The sequence below is a fragment of the Geospiza fortis genome, unplaced genomic scaffold (assembly GCF_000277835.1).
Source record: "Geospiza fortis unplaced genomic scaffold, GeoFor_1.0 scaffold237, whole genome shotgun sequence".
Classification (NCBI taxonomy): domain Eukaryota; kingdom Metazoa; phylum Chordata; class Aves; order Passeriformes; family Thraupidae; genus Geospiza; species Geospiza fortis.
This window is the reverse complement of record NW_005054319.1, coordinates 6,971,331-6,989,265: the sequence shown is the minus strand read 5'-3', so window position 1 is coordinate 6,989,265 and position 17,935 is coordinate 6,971,331. Positions and strand designations below refer to the sequence as shown.

Here is a 17,935-nt window from a genome sequence, read left to right as displayed (position 1 = left end):
GAGATTGTGACAATCCAATCACAGCAGTCAAATATTAAATTGTAGTGCTTAAGTGTATAGTATGGCATTCAACAGATACCTGAGAGTCATGGTGAAATTGGCCCTTTGCTTACTGCAGGATCTAAAGGGACATGAGAGAAACAGAAAAAAAAGATCATGCATAGAAGAGCAGTTATATCCATGGATCATAAACCATGAAATAGACCATAAAATGGTAAGGCTTGTCCAATTCCAAATTACAATTGTTTAAACACTAAGCAGCTTAAGAAGGCAAGCAATACGATCGTTCTCATCCAGAACAACAAACCACTGCTGAGGCAAAACCTTTTGGCTGGTAGTAACACAATGAAAATATTAATCTTAGCTGTTAATCCTTTTGATTTATAGGTATTACAGAAATCATGCTGCTGATTTTTCCAAGCCTGCTGTTAGGATTTGCTGCATACTATTCCCCTGGAGAGGATGGCCTGTTGGGAACTCCTGATTACTTTGGATGTAATACAGACTGCAAATGTGAGCTTGAAAATCACATCAGGCAAAGTTAAATTACTAAAATGTCTATATAAATATGCCGCCTTTCAAACTGTTAGAAAACAAAATAAATTTGGGGTTAAAATTAGGAGGTTATTGAACAAGTACCTAACTTTAAAAGTTACATTCCCATAAAATCTGGAATCAATTTATGAAACAAAGCAAACAAAGGGAGTTCTCTTGAACTCTAAACAAACTTTTGGAGAGGAGACAAAACCACTCTGACTTTTTATAATTCAAATATTATAAATGGTTTTGGAACTCATATTTATTATGTGCTCACTGATCAAGAGGATTACATGGGTGTGAATGATAGTTCCAGATGAGTGGAAGACAAGCACGTTTTTCCAGTGTATTCCTTAATCTGCAGCATGGGAAGTCCTTATCATGCAACACTTTTTGACATGAGGATCACAGTTCACTGGAATTTCTGATGTGAATAATATTTATGTGTGGAGATAATTGAGGAATGTACTCCCTTCAAAACACTTTTGATTTTGCTGTTTCAATTTTTTTCAATTTGAAGCAAGTTCTTGATCTTTCCCAGGCTCAGAATTACATACTAAATATACAGATGGTGACATTGCTCTCTTTCCTCCAACAGTGCTTATGGAATATATGGTTATTCCAGCTCTGCATATGTCATGGGGAGGAAAAAAAATCTCCTTGAATAATTAAACCAGCAAATTTCCATTTTTTTCCTTTAAACATGTCTAAAAAGAGTCAGTTGTGATCAGACATGAATTTATGTTATAACTACTACCCAAGGAAGTATTCCACAACAAAGAATGTATACAGTCTATAAATTTCACCAAGACAGGGCTTTATACAAAACAGGAGTATGAAAAGGAGAACACCTTTGGCAAACTCATACTTGGGGGTATTGACCTGAATTAACCAAAGTGAAATACTGAAACCATATAAAAACTTTATGAGAAGAGAAACCTGCAAAATTAAACTGAACTAAATTAGACAATTCTCTTCCAAAGGTGACTTAACCGAAATACTGCTGTTTAGTCAAGGTAATCTTGTGTGTATTAAATATAGTCTAGTGTAATCCATTCTAAAAGTCAATTTGCAGTGGCTGTTGTTCAGTTTGCTGCCACCACTTGACACAGCTCTTTGCTTAGGTTGCCCAGAGGTGAGGGAGCATTCCTCTGGCCAGAACAGGAAGATCTGTGGAACATTCTTGTGGCTGGCCAGCATATGGAGGAGGACTCTCATTAAAGGTACTGCCAGGATTAGGGTTTGTGTCTGCTTTTTTGTTGGTAGTGATGGATTCTTAATATCTCTGTGATAAAAAAATTGAGTATTGCATGCAAGTTATGCTCCTTGTGGTACTTCATTTGTTCTCTCATGTGCATATCATGCTTTTGAAAACCCTGACCCACTGCATCACCGAAACAGCAACAGCTTTTTCTTTTTAAATGCTAACGAAATTATACATTATCATTTCCAGCACTTACCAGTCAAATTATAGGTTTGAGCCATGAAAATAGGATGGCTTTTACTTTAGCAGAAGCTACATCAGTCTATATGTTTTTCTAAATCCATGCAAGAAAAAATGTCCTATAGCAGACAACACTTACCTGTGTATGAATGAAGAGCTATTGGTGGTTTTTTTTAATTTTTTGCTTATTCTTTCATAAACATCTATGTGTTATAACTTGGTTACCCTCAGACTTGAGCTAAACAGTGTTTCAGTATCTTCCAACTACACAAATGGGACACTGCAAAGCTGTGTTTGTGACTTGTCAGTCTAATAACCATTGAAGTTCAGTTGCTTTTTCCATACCATTCTTGCCCTGGCAGAGACTGATTTCTGCTGTCGCTGGGAGATTGACCGTGGTGGAGGGGGAGCAGAATATTTGCCAACAGTCACAGGACAAGTTAAACTGTAACTTCTGTGGTATGAACCCGAGGTTGCCAACGAACCTTTCGTTTCCTTGGGAAACTATTTAGCATTTTTAAAATTAAATTTTCTTGCATGTTCAAATTTTGTTGGAATTGATGGGAGGCACTGAAACACCTGTAGGTTTTTTACAACAAGTAATATCTTGGATTGATTTCAATGTCTCAGTTGTAATCCGCGGCAAAAATTAGCCCTCTTAAAGAGCCACTCCGTACCGCGTCTCCGGGATTATCTCGCTCGATCCAAGGGGAATTTCGCTAGCACGGGCCAGCAGGGGGAGCGAGTCCCTCCCGAGGCGTCTGACCCGGCCCTCGACAGGTGAGGAACAACCATTCCGCTGGAAGGTGCACCGTTCAAAGGGATGGCTTGAAAAAAAAAAAAAAAAAGCCAAGCCGTTTCAGTGCAGCGTTTGAGCACACAGAAAGCAGACATACTGAGCAGGGCTAAGCTGGAATGTGAATGCCAGCCACCATCAGGAGCATCAGCTTCAGGCCTCAGGATAGCCTCAGAGAGAGTCATGAGTAAAATACGTTGCATTGTGACAAAGTCATGGATGACTGCTCTAATGTGAGCAGAAAAAACACAAAGCCATTTTTCAAATGGATGACTGGTTAGAGATCTTCTGTTAGCCAGAAATAAAACAAAAAGGGTGCAGTGTACTGCCAGTCTCTGTGTTTAAACCTTCTCTAAAGGGTGGTAACAATTATAATGGCCAGGTGGGAGATGGATCCAGGTGTTTTTCCCCAGCTAGCTTCACTCTCTGAGGTATCTGAGTTACTCAAACCTCTCAGTATGTTTGGCAGCAAATCAAACTGCACCATCTCACTTTGGCAGGGGGGAGGATAAGAGACAGAATCATTTGGCTGTGGGTGGTGTTACAGTTTAGACTGTCTCCTGATGGTGACACACACACTTGGACAGGAAGAGGGGCAAAACTGAAACCATTCCTGAAAATGCCTCTACAGCAAATAGCCAAACCATCTCTTCCAGCACACTGTTCTAAAAATGCAGTAGTTAATATTTTAATTGTTACACTCAAGGTGCATAGCTAAGAGAGCCTTCCTAAGCACTAGTTGACCAAAGTATGTAAAAATTTGCAAATAAAGCTTTTTGCCAGACTATGAAATTCAAGATTCATTTGCAGAGCCGCACACACAGAGAACTTTGAAAATTAAATTCAGTTTTTCTACCTTACTGAGCCTTGACACTGCATACTCTGAAGATCTGTAAATCTTTTAAAGTGTTTTACTATTTGCTTAAGAGAGTCCTACATTTGCAAAATTTCTTACAGCTGGAGAAATGTAGCTGTGTGGACAAAAAGGCTGTATTTCAATAGGAATCATATCTACCTTGCTTCAATTCTTGATTTAACAATAACTTATTTATCCTAGCTGTTACAGGTAATGAGCAGTCAGAAGTTCAGATAGTTCTGTGAGCAGTTCTCACTTCATGTCCAGTGAGATAAGGACCCTTTCTGAAAGTGCGGGATAAGCACATAATGTTGTTTTTAGTTTGTCAACTCTTCTTTCAGAGGCGCATCTCTGTTTGTTAATATTATGTTAGTCTTTCACTGTCTCAAAAAAAAAAAAAACCTGGAACTTTTCCTACCCTTTAAAAAAATCCTTTTTTCCTTGTCATTTATTATCATTAGGAATGATTAAATGTATCAATCTATGTCCTATGTTATTTGATTATTTGGTTCCATTCCATTTTCTCAGAGGTGCTGTCTTATTTGTATCTAATAAACAGGCTTTGGAGATTAAGGTGAGGAAAATTACACCTATTTTCTGACCTGTTTGCTAATATAATATTTACCTCACTGTTGTAACTAGCTAACCCATTATCATGAGCTTCAGCTGTTTACATCACATCTCAATTTTAACATTTGCTTTTCTGTAACTGTGGCTGCCCTAACTAATTTAGCAATATAAGGTGTGTCCTTTGGAAGACAGAGGCTGCTAGCATGAAACTCAGGAAGTGTTTTATTCAATACATAATACTCATTGCAGCCATACTTTAGAGCTATGTTTTAGTTACTTTCAATATCTTGATTTTTCACCTGACCTTGTCCCTCCTGCTTTGCTTTCTATTTAGAGGTTAATTACAACAGGCTTTAATGCTAGAGAACTCTGCTATAACTGAAAAGATGGAATAGGGGTAAAGTGAATTGATCTCTTTTCTGTCACAGGTTATATATAAGATTTAAATCTGCCCATAAAGAAGATGGGGAGGGGGAAACAATGGTTGTTGTCTAATTCAGTTAAAGAATGGTGCTTTGCCAAGTAACACAGCAGAACTGAGGAACACCTCTCTCCACAGGGAGTTTCCTGCCAGAATAAACCCTTCTTTGGTTTTTAGCTTTGCCAAGATCTAGAAGATCTCGATCTCTTGGTAATGTCAAAGGAAAGTTAGTGTGCCTTTTAGGAGTGTATATTTAGTACAAGCTGTCCAAGAGAGACCAGAGAGGAAGGTGTGTTGGTGCTGCTGTTTTTGCACATGCTCATGCCTGTGTGCAAGCAGACTCATCCAAATGAAGCCTTTTCATAAAGCAAATGTTGTGTAGCTGTTGAATGCTCAGCCTCAATGCACATTTCAGAGGTTAACTTTGGAACAGCTTTAGTTTGAACACACAGATTGAATGTCATGGTTGGAGGACACCTTCCTGTCTTATTCCCCAAAGGAGTCCCATGCTCTGAGACAGCTCTATCAAATGAACCAAAGCACAGTTCACGAGGACAATCAGCTTGGCTCAGTTTTGAGCCACAATGAAGTGCTAAATCACACACTTGGTGAGATAGATTGCTCTGAGCATGAATGATCTCTCTGAAGCAAGTTTTGCTGGAGACTGCTAAGGGTTGCTTATAATCCTCTTGAAGCTGGCAAGCAGATTATCCTTTTCGTAGGTGAGCTAAGTAGGTTAAACATCTTCAAAGCCTCTAAACTGTTTCTCTCGTATCCTGAAAGCTATTAACACATCAGCACTGAATCTGCTGCAGTCTTAGGTCAGAGGCTCAATGTTATGTCTCTCTTCCTCGCTTAACCATGTCCATGTGGCTAAAACAGAAATTTCCCAATGATCATATTGGGTTTTATGAATTCTCAACTCTCTCCATGTACGATGGAGGAAGCTCAGGCCTTCTATAGAGAATGCCACCATGATGCTCAGTTATAGACCAATACCCTAATTCCTGCAAACAGGATCAGCATTTCTTCATCAGCTTATCTTAACTGTCATACTTATTCCAAAAGGTCAAAGAGTCATCCAAATGGCAAAGTATCTTCAAGCTGTCTGTGTATAAAAACATACTTAAGGAATTCTTCAGCTTCACTTCTGACACTTTGCAAGCAATTGGAGTTTGAAGTCCCTAACAGTAATATTTGTTTTTTGTTTTCTTATGTTGCAGAAATACTGAAAAAAAATTAATAATGTCTCCTGAAATGGGGCAAAACAAAAGCCATGCTACAAAACTAACAATTTAATATATATACTGAATAATTCTGAATCTAAATAAAACTTTAAATAAGGATTGGACAGACTTGACTAGGATCTTTCAAAGAAAATACCTCTGCAAAAACACCAGGAGAATTAAGTTAGCTGATGCATTCAATGTACTTACTTCTGGTTTTATATTGCTGAGCACCAAACTGATAAGAGCTTTCTTTGTTTTCTTTGCAATCGTTACCAAAATACAGGATTCAAAATGCATCTTCTTCAGAGGGCAGGGGCAAAAAGAGTCCTCCCACCCTCCTAAAACACTCACACTTCTCCAGATTAAACTTCTTTGTAGAATTCACCTTTCATTCCTTCCTGGCAATCTTAATTTCAATTCTTTACTCTTCTTGGGCAAGTAAGTGGTTTAAAATACAAAAAGGGTAAAGAGTATTTTAATTGTTATTTGTTAAACTAGAAGGATTAGCATCCTTCTAGTTGTAGGAAACTTTTTTAAGCAAAGTTAAGGAAATCACATAAGTAGAGTTGGAAAACATGAGAATTCTTTGAATTCTCCCTAAAGCATCCCTAAAGCAACCTGTGCTAGTGGAATGTGTCCCTGCCTGTGACAGAGGGGGTTGGAACAAGATAATCTTTAAGGTTCCTTCCAACCCAAACCATTCCATGACCCTATGAATGCTGCTATAGATACCCTAGGAAAGTATTTTCCATAAAGAATTGTGCATCACATCCCCCTGTCCTGCATTCAAACCAATATGAGCCTAAAATGATAAAATCTCGGGCTAAAATTGATTTGCCATATAAGCAACACAATGCTTGGAAATTAGTGGTTCCTCAGAGAATTATTCTGAAGAAATTAATATATCTAAAAATAAAGTTAGCATATTTTCTTCTTTTTTGAAAGAGTCAGTATTCTCTAGTAAGCACACTGCCCAAGACTTTTGGGAAACAAGTGTGAACTACTGTTTTAGCACTGCCTAATTTAGTAGTGCTGACATAACTGCAGCTGTCAGCTGGATTGGAAGCATCCCAGAATGTACAGATTACTCCTACAAAGTGGCATTATCAGAAGTGATGAGAGTTCCATGACAGTGGACTGACAGACTAAATCAGTATCCATGGCTTCATGGAGTTCTAATTCTGAAGTATGGAAGAGAATCCAGAAGGACACACCGTTTACAGCAGCCATTACCCATAATGGCACAGCAAAGACCTTTCACACAGTCTTAGTGCACACAGCTATTGCAAGGTAGGACAGAGGTATGTGGAGTCATGTTTTTAAGAACAATTGCAGTTGCAACACAATTGCACTGCCATTAGATTGAAGTTGCTATGACAGGCAGAGTCCTGCTGTTTCTCATACTTCTCTCTAATCAGTTTTTCACTTTTTCCATGCTTTTGAAATATGTTTTATAAATCCATTTTTGTGTTTCTAACAGTGTAGGCTTTCACAAAATTTAAGGTTTGAGTTTGTGTGCTGTAAGACTCAAAACAAACCTTGGATGGTTGAGGTTTTAACTTGAATGCTGCACTCTCAAATATGGCACCCCACCCACTGGCTGCATAAAAAGGAGGTTTTTGATTGACAGGAGAGCTAACATTCTTCCAAACCTCAGTCTGGAGCATGTATAATTATACTAAGCATTGTTAGAAGCTATTTTAAAAGAAAATGTTGCCTGCCTTCTGAGGTTTTTCTATGTTCATGTAGTCTGAGCATGTCAGCCTTTCTTTAAAACCCCAGCATTGTTATTCTTGATCAATAAGCAGAACTAGCACACTTTAGCACAGAAAATGACAAGCAGCTGGGCTCTTCAAATTTTCAGCTTGCCACTGTCTTTGTACAGAACTTCAGTTATCCTGAGTCTCACTACTTAAATTTGTAAAGTGGGACTTACGCAGCTGTGATTATTTATTTACTTTAAAATGTATTTTCTTCTGTAAACTACTGAATCTCGGGTATTAGATAATTTTATATATTTTTGTTACCTTTTAGGTATGTACTGGTTTAACTGAGGTCAGAACTTAACCTGTAACAAATGCTGTTTATATTTTCTGAAGACTAAACCTTCTCTGACCGTCAGCTGAAACATTTTAGTATTGAACTTACTACCATTCTTTCCTTTTCTCAAAGGTCCAAATTATTGTTTATAACAAATATTTCAATTAACAGCCTGTCTTTTTTTCTGAGGGGTTAAAAAAGTTGTGTTTATTATTTTTTTTTACTATAAAAATATGACAGACTCTGAATGGCTGTAGTCCCATTTTACTGTAAGTCAATCACTTTTAAATAAATCCTTCCCTAATTAGGTTGGCCTGTCTCTACCTCTGGTGCCTACTACATTCAGCCTTTTTCCAGACACAGGCCCCTTACAAGATGCTCTTCTGATAACAGAGCAGGAAGTTCTTTATCTTCTAATGTTGTGTGACTCCAAATTTAATTATATGCTTTAAGCAGGTAGAAAATATGCCTTGCTCAAAGAGAAATTGCTTGGGCTGGTATAAGAAATTTCAGGGCCTGTGGCATACAGGTCAAATCAGATGAGCTGACCTTCAGCTCCTTGAACAAATGACAAGGGACTTAAGAAGCCAAAGATAAAAAAATGATGGGCAGAGGCCAGAAAAGAAAGTGATGAAAAACAAAATTCAAAGACCAAAAACTTGAAAGCAGCAGCACAGCAGTAAGCAGTGACACTTGTTTCGAGGTCAGCCCTTCTCCAAGGGATTGTGATGCTTGGTGTTCTCACATAGGTTTCTAAGTCCAGTATTTCAAGTAAAATTAGGACTGCTGCAGCTCCTCCTCTTCCTTCAACTTGCTGTCATAATGATCATAAAAGGACCCACGTAATTCCAGTCCTTCCAGTTGTGCAGTAATCAGCTAACTACGCAGATGACAGAAAACTGAGCGAGGGGGGATGCAATATATGTGCTATGGTAGAAAATGTTTCTCTCCATTCATGAAAGAAGTGATCTTTTAGTGCTTGTATTTAGATCTTAAGATGCATTCCCTCCCCTAGGAACAGGAATTAAGTCATTACAGAGAATTTACTACTTTACATTGCTTTACATTGAATTCAACTTTATTGTATGAAGATGCAAAACATGTTTGCACACATCCTTAGACAAACTATGTGTTGCTTCAACAAAAATAAGTACACGAAAAAGCCCAGTTGGTGGTAAGAAAAGGGACGTTCAGCAGTATCTCTGCACACAATTACCTGTGAATGTCCCTGCATTTGGAAGAGGGGTGTGCAGTATTGGCTGTTGGGTTTTTTGATAAAAACTACACAGGTATTTTTGTGTGGCTGTCAGAAAGAACCAATCTAAACCAAAATTCAGTCTAATATTTTACAGAATAAAAATTAGGCTTGCTTATGTAATTAAGTTGACCCTCAATTCTAAATAAGACTTCAACATAAGTGAAGATTATCTGTCCCAGGCAAATCCTTCCTAGGGATTACATGGTGCATAAACTAATAAGGGTTTATCTTTTCTTCTTTCTGAGAGGGGAGATAACTAGAGGAACTTTAAAACATTATTGTGGCATTAAAGAATTGCAAACAGAATTAGGAAATTAGGTGGCTGTGAGCCTCACAGCAGCATCAAATCACTATTTCATTTCAGTATGCAGATCCTGTGTGCAGACACACAAAATTCTGAATAATCTATGTACACAGAACTGTTTTGCTCTGTGAAGTAAAAATGTCAAGTATGCATAAGCTGTTTATTTTAAAAGGTAATCTGAATATGGTCAGCATAGAATTTTGTATGTACCATATTACTCCTATTTTTGAGGTATCATAGCCACAAAAAGAAACTAGACAAGATTGTTATCATTCAGCATAATTTAGATGAAGATACTTTTGATTAAGTAACTGAGACACAATTAAAATGTGCTGGTTTACACCCTAAAAAGGTAAAAATATATTTAGTACCTACCATCTGAAAGACTTCTGTGAAGACTGCAATTTGGCTACTTGGGAAAATGTCTGTTTGTTTAAAAGGCTATTCAATGAAGGCTATAACCTAGACTTGAAACTAGAAAGCTACCAAAGAAGGAGTCAGAGCAGTGAACTACTTTACTTTGTAAGACCAACAGTCACTTTTTGACTGCTGGTTTGAGATCACCCTTAATTGGATGCTACATATATGTATTGTAGGATAAGTACTCAGAAGAATTTAAATCTGTTTAGTAAGATTCACACCTCTAACAGCTGAAGAAAAAAAACCCTCATTTTAAAGCTTTCCTGGGCCTGGTTCCTTACTCCCTTTTTTCCTTTCTGCCTTGCACATCCTGATGCCAGTTAGCAAGGCCTGGTACACAGAGTACAACAAGCTGCCTCATTCTATACAGTAAATGCAAGGAGGCATTTGGTATTTGGTATATTGCCATTTCATGGCATTTGGTCTCTTCATTTTATGATCGCATTTCATATGCAATTAAAACCTTTTCTCCTTTATATATAGGAACAATAGTCTTCATAGATGTTATTTGAAAGAAAGCAGCTCTACTTGTTTAGGTTGGTATGAACTTTATTAGTCACAGGATCTGTAGATAAGAGTTTTTCTAGATTGTTCATGATGAAATTCTGTAAATATAGTATCACCATCAGGAACTTGTTTTATATTAAACCAAGGAAGCAATTTATGTATTTGGATCAGGCCAGAGAATCACAGAGTGGGTAAGGCTGGAGGGCACTGCAGTGGGCCATCCAGTCTAACTCACCTGCTCAAGCAGGGTCATCCTGGAGCACGTGGCACAGGATTGCATCCAGCTGTTCTGTAATATCTCCAGTGAGGGAAATTCTACAGTCACTCTGGGCAATCTGTTCTGGTGCTCAGTCGCCAGATTATCATCCTCCTTGTATTAAAATAAAATCAAAAAGAATGACCAAGTCTGAAGACTGCCAAACCCATTGGTATGCTAGTTTTCAATCTGCACTATGGAAATTATGCAACAGTTCCATTTGTCTGTGAAGATTGAACTCTGTAAGAGTTAAATATCATCTTCCCTGAGCACTGTAACATGTACCAGGTACCGGGATTTCAATTCAGCAGCTTCCTTCACACTCCACTGTTTCCTTAGCTCCTTGTGGCAATGAGCCTACAAGTCTTTTGCTCATAAGTGTCCTGAATATGTCTTCTTTTGTCCATTACTGATCTTTTTAAAGGAAATACAAAGTCTGTAGAATTATAAGATCTTTCTTCATTTTACTGTATTCTTAAGACAGTAATTGATATTCCAAAGAAGCACAAGCTTAATTCTTTATAATTATAGGTTATATAAATAGCTCTAATTTGTTTATATTGTATAGTACCCATGGCATTTGTTGCCTTCCAATGCAATACTGAGTCCCCATTTCTCACTGAAAATCAAGCACCTCCTGGTGCCTAAACAACATTTTATTGAGCATTAGCCTTCCTGTTGTGCACTGGCACGCTGTGGGCCCAGAGGGTTCTTGTGCAGATTAGCCTGGAACAATCAAGGGCTACATTCTACTCACCTTTCCTTTGATGGACACATTATTTAGGGATTTTATCTTGATGGGTTCAGTTGCCATAAAACTGCACAGATGCTTCTGAAAGAAAGCTGCAAGACAAGCAGACCAGACCAATAGGGTGTTCACTGTTAACAGAGTGAAGAACAAAACAACTAAGAAGTGAACAAATAAACAGGTAATGAAAATAATCTTCATTTATTTTCAAGCAGTTTAAAACATTTAGAGACAATGAAAAAGCCAGTAGACGTGGTAAAAGTTACACAGAATGGTGAGTTCCTTCTTCTTCTCTCTTAAATGAAATCTAGTCTGCAGTCTCTATAAATCCATGTTCTGCCTCTACCCTGGATACTGCATTCAAGTCTGCATCCTCCCCCCAGTCTCAGTAAAAATAGAACTGGAAGAAGATTCAGAAATGGTCAACAAGGACAAAGGCACAGAAAAGGCATTTCATAACAGTGAGTTAAAATGGTAGGAAAGTATGAAAAGGGCACTGCTTCTGTTTGTGACAGAGCTGTCTAGATAATAAAAGCAGGCAAAATCTCAAGTCTCTTTGAATTCAGCACTGATGATTTCCCCAGTGCATTTGCATCTTTTACTTGGTGATATATGGAAAAAATTAGTATCAATTAATTTGTTATTGCAGAACAGGCCTACTGCCTTCCCTGCCTACAAGCCATGGTTTCATAAAAACCTTTAGGCAAAAGGAAGTGATACTGGAGTCTCCTTCCCTGGCAGGGTGGAACTGCTAATTTGAAGGTATCTGCTATCACATCACAATATCAGAATTGTGTAGTTGACAAGGGACTTCTGCAAGTTTTGTAGTCCAACTTTCTCCTCATGGCAGGTCCCATTAAAGCAGGTTGCTTTTAATCAATTCAATTGAGTTATGTATATCTCGAAGGATGGAGTTGCCATAGCCTTTCAGGGCAAATTGCTTCAGTATCTGATCCTTAAAAAAAAAAATGTTTCCTATATTGAATTGCTGAGGTTGTGCTGATTGCTTCTTGAGCACCTTTGGGAAAACTGTGGCTGCATCTCTTCTACACCCTTCCATTACAAAGTGCTTCACAGCACAATGATCTCCACTCACCATCTTCTTTAATCCTGGGCAAATCCAGCTCTCTCCTCTTCTTGTGTGTCATGAACTGCAGTTGCCTGAGCAGTTTGGTAGTCTTGCTTTAGTGTGTCAATGGCTTTCTTAAAATGAGACACAGAGCTCCAGATATGGTGTCACAAATGTCAGATGGAGGGGAAGAATCAGTTCCCTCCAAACCTACCAGTGGTACTCAGCCCAGCTGGCAGCTGGGGACATTAGCTCCAGGAGCACACAGCTGATTCACATTCAACTTGTCCACCACAACCCTCAGCTCCTTTTCTACAAAGCTGTTCTCTAGCCAGTCAGTTCCCAGCCTGTCCCACTTGGGGGGTTATGCCAACCCAGTTGCAGGGCTTTGCATCTTGCCTTTAACTTCATGAGGTCCCCAAGAGCTCATTTTTCCAGTCTGACTAGGTCTGTCTGAGTAGCAGCCCTGCCTTGCAGTGTATCAGCCACTCCCCCCAATTTGGTATCACCTACAAATGTGCTGAGAGGTCACTCTATCCCATCATCCTGGTCATTACATCAGCCATTTCAAGAATCCAAGTTGATGTAACCTATATAAAGAAAGCAAGTCAAATATCCTTCCAGAGATATGCTGGAGACTTCAAATTTTGTTTTAGAAACATGCACACATTGCATTGCCAAGTCTTTTTCTCAAGATATAAAAATAAGAAGCCCTGGGTTCCACAAGACGCAGACCATGAGTCTTTTTTTGGATGCAAATGCTGAATGTAGAACTTGACTTAGAGAGTGCAAATCTTCTGGAAGGCAGCGATGACTGTCAGAACCCAAGAGCTAAGCAAGCTGCAAGTTATTTATAGAGTCTTTCCCCAGCATCTCCAGTGTGTGCCTTTGCTCAAAGATAGGCAATGTATTTCCATGCCATAAAAATGGACAGAACTGCGTTGGTAAATACGTGATGCTCTGAGGACATTCTTGCAATCTCACTGCTTGCCTGGGAGGTTGGATGGATGGAATGGACTCTGTGCTAGCAGCTCTTGCACTAAAGGAGCAGAGCAGAGAATGGGGATCAGGAGGAAAACAAAACTAGAAGCAAGAGAGAAGAAAAGTGTAGGAGTAATTCAGCTCCTCTGCAGACATTATAGCAGTTTCAAGAACATTTCTGTAATAACAACCTTTGCAGCACACAGCTGTCTGTTATGGCTAGTGACACACTGCATGGTGTTTTTGCAGCATGGACAGAGTGACACTGCTGCCAAAGGGTAGGAAAGGACAGCACTACAGACATGATCCTCAAAATTCTCTTGCGACATAATGTGCTACTCAGAGACTTACTATTACCAGAGACATTACAAGTTATGCTATAGACTGGTAGAATCTTGAAGCTGGATTTTGTTGTGCATGCTAGAACTGGATTTGAGATAATACATGTACAGTGCAAAATACTATAACATGGCTTAGCAGAATGTTTTCTAATCTTCCACATGGAGCTTGTCTCTCCAAACTTGGCTTTATAACTCTTGTATGCTTTGGGACAACATTGCTAACAACATGAGCTGAAGAAATCATTGGTAAACAGGAAGCATTGGTTGTGAAAAGGAACTAAGAGAAGATGGAAGGACATGAAAGTGAGGAATCCCAGCCAAACCTCCAAAAATGGGAACAAAGGCACTGAATGTTTCCAAACACTCAGATAATTAAGGCTGTTTGGTTTGGGTTTTCTATGAAGACAACAATGATAAAGAAGTTGTGTACTACATGGATATTCAGTATCTGAAGAACATACACTTGTAAAGGATATATTCCTGGCAAAACCTGTGTCCCAATCCAATGTTTAAGAAGATGTGGGATAACTCAGAGACATTTGCCAAGTATAGCCACAAGTAAACAGAGTCATTTGACTTAACTGCTGGGAAGCAACTCTTCAGTTCTAATTATTCTGATACCCTCACAGTAAAGCATGTGCTTCTTTCCTTATTTTCCTCCAGGAGACAGTGCCACAGAAGAACCTAATCTGGGACTTAACATGGGATGCAAAACATCAAATTCCTGTTTTCCAGCTTTGCTACAGCCATCATAAAGCACCTTAAGCAAATCATCCTGCCTCCATTCCCATCTCTAAAATGGGAAAATAATTTCTTTCACCATTCTTTATTAGTTCATTGGTTCAGTGAGGCAGCAGGTATGCCTGATGGCTTAAATGCCACATGCTATGTGCTATATACTATAAGCTAAAAAATGCTCTAGGCAATTTTTAGGACTTTGCTTAGACACATACAGACCCTAGTACTTCTGTACTCATCAGCAGCAACTCTACATTGGTTCACAACAAGCTAAATGCAGAGTATTTATAAATTTGACCAAGGTAGGTGCCATGCTATTTCATTTCTCAGGAAAAATAACTGCTGTTACTAAATAAAAAAATTTAAAGGAACTATTATTAATACAAAAATACATCTTTTCAGCTGTTAAGTCAGCAGTAAATTTACTGTTACACTTCTCTTAAGATCACTACCTTCACCTGTTCACAGGGTAGTGGATAACTTGCACTTACATTAACTATATTTTAGACCATTCTAGCACTTTCCATGAACATTTTAACATTTTGGGTTATTATACTCTGTCATTTTCCTGCATGTACATTTTCCTGCACCCTGAGAAATGAGGCTTTTAGAACTCATTTAACAAGTTTCCCTATAACAGTGTTATGCTGTGAGAATGTTCCTCAGTACAGCCTTGTGTCTCAATTATATTAATCTATTTCTCAGATTTTAAAACAATTAAAGCAATCAAAAGGCTCATGCAGCCTTTTTTGAGAAAGTATATTTGAAAAGCAAATGCTTCTCCCCGCCTCTGCACAGCTCCAGTTGACAGACAGAAAGAATTCGTCAGTAAGAGGGAAAATGCCATTTGTCACATAGGATTTAGGCCAGTTTCCAAGTGCTTCAAATAGAAGAAAAGAAACACTGCAAAAAGAAATATGACAGGTCTACACTGCTACATAAGTTTTTAATTAAGAAATTTAAAGAGAACAAAATCTAATTTTAAAAATATGACTCAATCATTGTAATCCGTAAGAACTTCCAGTCTGTTACTGGTATATTTTCTTAGCCATATGCCTGGCAATTAACTGGACAATCTAGCTCTGCCTCAATAAAAGTATTTCCTTCTATCAGATTTCCTCCCCTCTCACCAATTTCACTGGTGTTCTCCTTTGAACTTTTACTATACTCATAGGAATCAGAACTCATGACTTGCATTCCTTACTTCATTACTATATAGTTTCTGTCCCTACACATCTTTGTGTACTTTCTGTGTAGTCTGAGCATTTCAGTCTCATTTGATTTTTCAATGGTTCTAAGGCTACTTTTTTTTCTTCAGAGAAAAACATATCAGCTGCACTAACCCATTGCATCAGTCAGCGTCCTGAAGAACAAGATGAAATGTAATTCATCTTGCTCCCTTGGATACTGTTTTCATTGTCATATGCAATGGTATGCTGGATGGGACAGTGTTCAAGTGGAAGTTTCATGAGGCAGCTCTTGAACACCACTGAAGTGTTCTAATAGCTGTGACTTATTGACCGGAAGAGTGGGTAAACAAATGAGGTGTAAGTGACAGTGCCAGACCAGGGTAACAGTAATTAGCGATGTGACTCCATGAGTAATAGCAAAATTGTCCTGACCCAGTTGATGGCAATAGCAACGAAATCTTTAAAAAATGTAAAAAAAAAAATCCCCAACAGATGGGTTTTCTACCAGTACTTATAAGGGTCATGAGCACCTTTCTGGTTGCTACACAAGCCACTTCACTTGCATTCCACTCCAGCTGTGTTGGGGCACACAGTGGCAGTTGTGCTCCCCATGTTGGCCAGAGCAGGCACAGGGGTGGACGGGCTGGCAGCACTGTCCCAGCACACAGCACCTGTGGCTGCTTGGTACAGATCTGCAGGCAACAGGGAAGCTTCCAGCAACCTTCCCCTCTCTGCAGAACACCAGCACTCTGGTGGGAACCCTGCTTATTTCTGCTGTGTGGAGTTCCCACAGGCACCCTCTGCCTTGCAAAGTGCCATGCACAGTCCTGGCTGAGCTGCCACACCTTGCCTGGTGTTCTGCAGTGGTTGCACAAAGGCCCACCAGGTGTTCAATGGCATATCAACATCCTGCCTCCAATCAATGTTCCACATTTATCCCATGCTACCCTCACTTCAGTGCCAACACAAACATTTCAGAGAGCTTGGATTAATGAGAACATAACAAAAACAAATCTGATCTGTCCGTGCATGCTTTTTGTTTCTTGGAATCATATCACATATGACTTTCTACCTCTCCTGAGTAAAGATGAATGTTATAACACAGAAATCAGAGCATTTTAATGCAAAAATAGAATTGTTCCTCAGTATGTGCATGAAAAAATGATCTTATTTCTTTGATGAAAATACCATTCACAAAAACCCCCCACCAAACTATCAGCTTCTCTCCAATAGTAAGATGACATGACAAATAAAAAATTATATGTAAGTTCCATAAATAAAACTAGTTGCATTTCTCTTTCCATACCCTAGCAGTGTAGGCCTCAACGGGATCCTATCGGGGTAATATCCTAGAATATAATAATGCCAAAAAAAAAAGAAGAAAATGTATGAACACCACAAGACAAAACACATGCCCATAAAATCAATACTCTAAATGTCAGGGCTCCTGATTGCTTGAACAACTGACAGGAAATGCACTGGTTTCAGTGCAATAATAAAAGGTCTGAAGAAATACTTGGAAAGTATGAACACAGAAAAAAATCACAAAAGCAAGTGGTATTGTCTGTGTGTTGAGAGAAGCAAAGAAACTGATTGTAATAAGACACCTAGTTGTATGTTTTACAAAGTAATACAAGAGTTGGAAGGGAATGGAAAAAATATGCAAATATACAATGTACAAAAAAAAATTACTCACTTTGAGAGTTTGTTTGAGGTACAATTAAAAAGTTTTTATCAAGCTACAAATATCCGCAACCGGTTTAGGAGTTGGTTGTCCTTTAGTCATCCAAGGAAAGGAGCAATCAGTAGATGAAGTCTGGCTGATGCAGACTCCAGATACAGCATGTCTTCAGCGCTGGTTATAATTAACCACTAGACTAATTTACAACACAGTTCCTGCTTTCCTCTTCTAGATCTGGATTAAATTAGCAAGGAACTGCTGTAATTCAAAAAGAAAATACAGCTGCCAGAGCAGGAAGGTGCGGAGGAGCGGAGAGGCGTCCCCGATCGGAGACAGGGGGTGTGATCCCCGTGCCTGCACCGCGCTCCGCTGCCCGAGTGACAGCTCCCCGCTCCCGCCGGCTCTCCCAGCGGCAGCTCCTCCCTTCTGGCCAGATGGACAGCACAGCTCGGACCTGGGCTCGGGGGGACCCGGCTCGGGGCAGAAAGCCGCCTTTTATAGCCGGCCCGCCGGGCTGCGGCTCACACCTACACACTGCGCCGCCGAGCA

The 17,935-nt window shown here is 39.1% G+C and overlaps 1 protein-coding gene across 1 annotated transcript in view; it reads left to right on the top strand.

Annotated features, from left to right (window-relative positions):
- Window positions 1-401: 401 nt before the first annotated feature.
- The window catches only part of LOC102040371 (phospholipase A2), a 26,531-nt gene continuing 8,997 nt past the window's right edge, over window positions 402-17,935 (top strand). The window contains 2 exon segments of the mRNA XM_031056518.1: window positions 402-490; window positions 492-535. Coding sequence (XP_030912378.1) covers window positions 402-490; window positions 492-535 — 133 coding nt within the window.